Raw genomic sequence first — 6,000 nt, 5'->3', positions numbered from 1 at the left:
CCCAGGCTTCAAGTGACATCAAGGGTTCTGGATTTGTAGTTAGCAGACTATGTAGCTCTAGTCACCATCTGGACTACGATGAGCTGGCCGTCTACCCTAGGGAGGGTTTCCTATGTCAATCTTCCCACGGCAGCATAGTGAGTTAGAGGGAGCAACAAGGGGATGGATGGGCAGTAACCAGGAGGTCACATCGCCCCATAGGAGTGACTGCTCTTGAGGGTCACAGGATAAACGTTGTCCTGAGTTGCCTCTGCTGTAATTCTGGTGGTTCCTTCAAAGTTTCCAGAGGACTGCAGGTTTCCTGCCAACTCATAGAGCAGCAGTTCTCAACCTGTGGGTCATGACCCCTTCAGGATCACATAACAGATATTTACACTATGATTCATAACTGTAGCAAAATTGCAGTTATGAAGTAGCAATGAAAATAACTTTATGGTTGGGGGTCACCACAACATAAGGAATTGTATTAAAGGGCCACAGCATTAGGAAGGTTGAGAAGCACTGTCATAAAGAGTGGTTGCCAACACAGAGATTGGCTACAACCATTCTTCCACCTCTGGAGCCCAGGGCATTAGAGTCCCAGCTGCCAATGGCCAGAACCTCCTTAATTGGCCCCTGGAGGCCATGAGTCACAACAATATGTGCAGAGCATCCTATCCAGCTGAATGACCCAAGGGCAGGCCCTCCACACCGGGCTGGTGGTGACAGGAGAGCATCTGAAGTGAGGAATCGCTGCCTTTTCTCTTACAAGAAAGACCCAGAACCTGACACAGTCATCACCCACACAGCCGGTCTCTTACAGGGACCCAGGTGCCCAGCTCTGCTCATATGGTTCACCTCACTCCATGGTCCAAGAGTCCACAGCTGATAAGAAGAAGGTCTAGACCCAACTGATGTCTGCCTCTCCATACCCATCACAGACCAGGCTCATCAACATGGGGCACTTGGCACATGGGTGTTAGCCGTGTGGCCCTGGGGTACACCCGACTCTTACCTAAGAAAGGTAAGTTCATTGTGTCACCTGTCAGGAGTAGGGGACAACCATGTGGATGGGGGAAATGAAGGTGGAGCACACAGTATACACTCAGGGCCTGCCTCATTAAACTAACGTGTCTTATGTCAATCATCCCCGGGTTTAGCACAGGTTAGTTTAGGGAACCTATTAAATACCAGCTCTAATTGTACAAGCAGGTGGGCTAAAGGGCTTCAGTCTGACCATCCACAGGACACTATATGTGCTTGCTCAGGAGGGACAAGGCCAAGGGGAATGCAGGCTGCCCCTTCATACAGTGACTTCCAGGTCTCCTAGAGCAGAGCTGAGTTTGCAGCCCATGCCTCCCTCTCCTTGCACAAACATCCTTGGATAATATTTTCCCTCAGCAACCTGGGAAGATCGAGCTTGCCCTTGTTGCAACTGGAAACAAAGGACCAACTTTCATTTGCACATCACACACATCACCATGGAGAGATCTGTGACCAGTACTGTGTCCACTGGCTGGTGTGTCAAGAGTGTGGGCACATAGCAAAACCAGCAGAGACAGTTGATCTGAACAGGGGAGAGCTCTTGGAACCCAGACCAACAGCGGGGAGGCCAGCATGGGACTGTTCTGGACCCCCGAATGTGTCAGTGAGGAGGCCTGGGCAACCTATGGGGCCCTGAGCAGTGGATCAGTGTTTATCCCTGGAATACAAACAGACATCATGTGTCCTAGCACAGAGGGATGCTCTCTCAGCCTGGACTCTTAGGGGAGTGCCTGGACCCTGCCCTGAGTGAAATGACAGACTCTAGATATCCCCTATGTGGAAGGAATTGGCAATAGGGTGGGAGGTTGGGGGGGGCGCGGGAGGAGGGGAGGGAGAAGGAACTGGGATTGACATGTAAAACAAGCTATTAAAAATTAAAAAAAAAGAGTATGAGCACAAAGTCATTCCGTGCACACCTTTGAGCTCACAGTGAGAAAAATCACTTGTGTAGGGCAAGATGGGCTCAGACGTGTACTCCAGCCTTCTGTGTGAGGGGAACTGAGTGGGGAGAGAGTAGAGAGAACAGCAAATGAACTTACTCAGAACAAGCCTCCAGTGTAATGGAGAACAGACACCTTCTGCTCTCTATCTAAGATACTCAGTTCGGCACTTCCCTACACTGATTTATTGGCCAATAGCATGGCCATCATAGCCAGTCACTTTGAGGACACCCCTAATCTGCCGATGCTACGATCACTATGAGTTAGAGAAGGTGACTATGAATGGCCAGGAGGCAGAAGGCCAGCTCTCCCTGGTTTTAAGTGGCAAAGGACATGACGTCATAAACCCCTGAAGATGAAGTGGAGCAGGGAGTAGAACTGGCAGTGAGATCCGGTAGGAGACCACAAGCACGTCCCAAATATATCTGTTTCTCAGGACATGGGTCTCAGATGCCCCTTCACTACAATATCTAACATCTAGCCATTACCTGGAGACCCTCACATCCTCTAGCAAGCAGAGGATGTGTGCATTGATTGTTATTGTGGACCAGACTTAGAACTAGAGACGGTGAGCATCCTGCAGTATATACAGGGACAGACACAGGGATACTGAGAGGCTGTCTGTAGGCTTGAGAGGCACTAAGGTCTCGAAGCTTCTTTCTATCCTCAGGGCAGCCCAGGCTTCTACACAGGGAGGGCTCAGCACAACCTCATGAAATGAGTAGCTCTGAGGAAATAATGTTCCCTTTCAGGCCACACCAGCTCATCTAGAAGGAGAACAGAGCAGCTACTGAACGTCTGCACGAAGGACAGCATGTCACCAACAAGTTCCTGCAGCCAGTGGAGCATCCAACTGCACTGGTGAGATCTGCTCCCTCTCACTGCCTTCCCTGCTCTCTCTTCAGCTGTCCCCACCCATGGCCACACCCATCCACAGGAATGGAAGTCTCTCAGCAGTGTCCTTGCAGGGGTTTGTGCTGGTGGGATTTGGGGGAGGTGCAGAGACCCAGGCCCTGCTCTTTGCTGTCTTCCTTGCCCTGTATGTGGTGACTGTCCTGGGCAACCTCACCATGATCGTGGTCATCACCCTGGATGCCCGCCTGCACTCCCCCATGTACTTCTTCCTCAAGAACCTGTCCTTTGTTGACCTCTGCTATTCCTCTGTCATTGCCCCTAAAGCCCTGGCCAACTTCCTTTCCTCCTCTAAGGTCATCAGCTTTGCAGGATGTGCCACTCAGTTCTTCTTTTTCTCCCTTCTGGTTACTACCGAAGGCTTCCTCTTAGCAGCGATGGCTTATGACCGCTTCATGGCCATCTGCAGTCCCCTGAGGTATGCTGTGACCATGTGCCCCATGACCTGTGCCCGTCTGGTTCTGGGTACCTACTGTGGAGGCTGCCTCAACTCCATTGTGCAGACCAGCCTCACATTCCAGATGCCCTTCTGCAGCTCCAACCGTATTGACCACTTCTACTGTGACGTGCCCCCGCTGCTCCAGCTGGCCTGTGGTAGCACAGCTCTCAATGAGCTTGTCATGTTTGGCATGTGTGGGCTCATCATTGTGTCTACCACTCTCGTGGTCCTCGTCTCCTATGGCTACATCACAGCAACCATTCTCAGGATGCGCTCAGGGTCAGGGAGGCACAAAGTCTTCTCCACCTGTGGTTCACATATGACAGCTGTGTCCTTGTTTTATGGAACTGTATTTGTCATGTATGCACAGCCAGGAGCAGTGGCCTCTATGGAGCAGGGGAAAGTGGTCTCTGTTTTCTACACCCTGGTCATCCCCATGCTCAACCCCCTCATCTACAGCCTGCGCAACAAGGATGTGAAGGATGCCCTGAGGAGGTTGGGACAGAGACACAGCCTTGTGAAGAAGGTGGGCAGTGAGGGGCTGTCCTAGGGCTGGAGGGAAGATTTCCAATGAAACACCGTGTGGTCCCTTCCATTCATCCGCTCTGCAATGGTTCTTGACAGCACATTATACACCAGGGACTGTCTAAGCAGGAAGCAGAGCGCCTCACTGCTGAGAGGTAGAGCAAGTTCCAAGCCACTTTCCACTGTCCAAGCGGTGAACATGATTTACATGTGTTGGGATCCAAAGAGGTTTTTTTCTTTTCTATGAAAGGAGATAGATATTTGGACATACGTGGAAAAACTGGATAAATCCCTAAGGCCAAGCCCCTCTTGCACAGGTGCCGTGTAGGTCCGTCTTAGGGACCCCTTGTGAGCATTCATTCACACGTGCATGCAGAGTCTTCTGCTTCCCTTTAGTTTCTCTCAGCTCTCTCCACACCACTGAGAGGAAACATGTCTGAAATAACTCCAGTGGCTGGGGAGGTGGATCAACAGTTAAGAGTGCTTGGTATTCTTGAGTTCAGTTACCAGTGCCCGCATCGAGAGATTCAAAATGGCCTATAACTCTGTTTCCATGGAGCCCACACCCACTTTTTGCCTCCACAGGCACCTGCACTCACTCGTCCATAGTAACAGACAGACACACATACATATAAATGAAAAGATCAAAAGTCATATAACATAATTTTAATTGTACTACCAAGTGTTCTCCATAATGAGTTCTATGGCTCTAGTGCACCACGTCTAGCATTGAGTCTCTCTCACAAAGAGCCATAGTGCAAAGTTAATGCGGTAGTAAATATATACATATTATATATGTACACATATGCATATATTAAAATCAATTCATTTTAAACCCACACTGTCACTGGGGAAAAGATGTACAATCCCATAATATCCTCCATACAACCCCAGGCATTCTGCCCCAACTCCAATACTTGATTAGATTTTGACCACAGTTTCCACTGCGTTCTGAGAGCAGTCTGTGAGATAGCTAAGCTATTTATCTTTGTTCTTGATTTCTGTTGCTCAGCATTATCTGCCTAAGATTAATACACATGTTTGTGTACAGTGGAAGTTGCATAGTCGGTGCTGCTGTGTGTGATCGCAACTAGAAGACAGCATGTGCTCTGCTTTTGGGGAAATGGAAATGGTTTGTTGTGTGTGATCGCAACTAGAAGACAGCGTGTGCTCTGCTTTTGGGGAAATGGAAATGGTTTGCTGTTAATGTCTGCCAAGGTGTGCGGCCATGGTCTTGTCTTTCTCCTGCGTGAGAGGATTTCTCTTGCAGATTGCTGTAAGTGTAGTTTCTTAATAATAGGACATGCAAAAATTAATCTTTTGTAAAAGCTACTAGTTTTAATTTGCTTGGACACTCCATGTGCTTAGTTTGTGTGTCCCTGTGGGCTACCATTTGGGAACTTCTCCTCATGTATCTGGTGATCACTAGATTGTTTTGTTGGGAACGCCACTGTCGGGTGTTTTTACCATGTCCACTTCACATGTATGATTGTTTGGTTTTACAATATCATTTCCACTTTGGGGCTATGCTTCACCATGTGTCTTTTGCTCAACGGAAGTCCTTATACTCAATGTTTGGAGTTCAGCAATTTGTTTCTTTCTGTGTCGTGTTCAGAGAGCTTTGGCTTACTCTAATCACATTAGGTCTCTCACCCTTCGGGATTGAGCTGTTACCCACTATGTCAGGAAGTATCTGAAACTCTTTTATCATTTGTTTATTTATTCACTCATATAAATGTACTTTTCATGTTTGATTTGGTATAATATCAACTTCTATTTTTTCAGTATGACTACTGACCTCCTAGAAAACAAAGCATGGTTTTCATCAGCAACTATGCAATGCTGATTCCTCCACAACCCAGTGTTCACACTTGCATGCACTGTTCAACTCTACTATCCCACTGAGGTTCCTGCTACGCCAGTATCCACTTGTATGTGTGCCTTGACTCCATTCTATCCACTGAGCATTCTGCCTGTCCTAAAGCCATTTTATGATATAGTATTATATATATATATGTTATATATAATAATGTAATAAAATATAAGTAAACCCAAAACCCAGAAAAGATAAGCTCATTTTCCAAAACTATTCATTAATACCTACCTATCTTAGGTGTGAAGATTAAAATGTAATTTTCTAAGCAACTTAGGAAGAAAGGA

At 47.6% G+C, this 6,000-nt stretch overlaps 1 protein-coding gene across 1 annotated transcript; it reads left to right on the top strand.

Moving 5' to 3' along the window:
* The first annotated feature begins 2,881 nt into the window (after positions 1-2,881).
* On the top strand, positions 2,882-3,865 carry LOC101825433 (olfactory receptor 12-like). Its single transcript, XM_040752773.1, has one exon. The coding sequence runs from the start codon at positions 2,882-2,884 to the stop codon at positions 3,863-3,865; it is 984 nt and encodes a 327-aa protein (XP_040608707.1).
* The last annotated feature ends 2,135 nt before the right edge of the window (positions 3,866-6,000 follow it).

Source organism: Mesocricetus auratus, unplaced genomic scaffold (genome assembly GCF_017639785.1).
Source record: "Mesocricetus auratus isolate SY011 unplaced genomic scaffold, BCM_Maur_2.0 Super-Scaffold_100010, whole genome shotgun sequence".
In the NCBI taxonomy this organism is placed as follows: domain Eukaryota; kingdom Metazoa; phylum Chordata; class Mammalia; order Rodentia; family Cricetidae; genus Mesocricetus; species Mesocricetus auratus.
The sequence above is the reverse complement of the archived record's forward strand: the minus strand, read 5'-3'. Positions and strand labels throughout refer to the sequence as shown.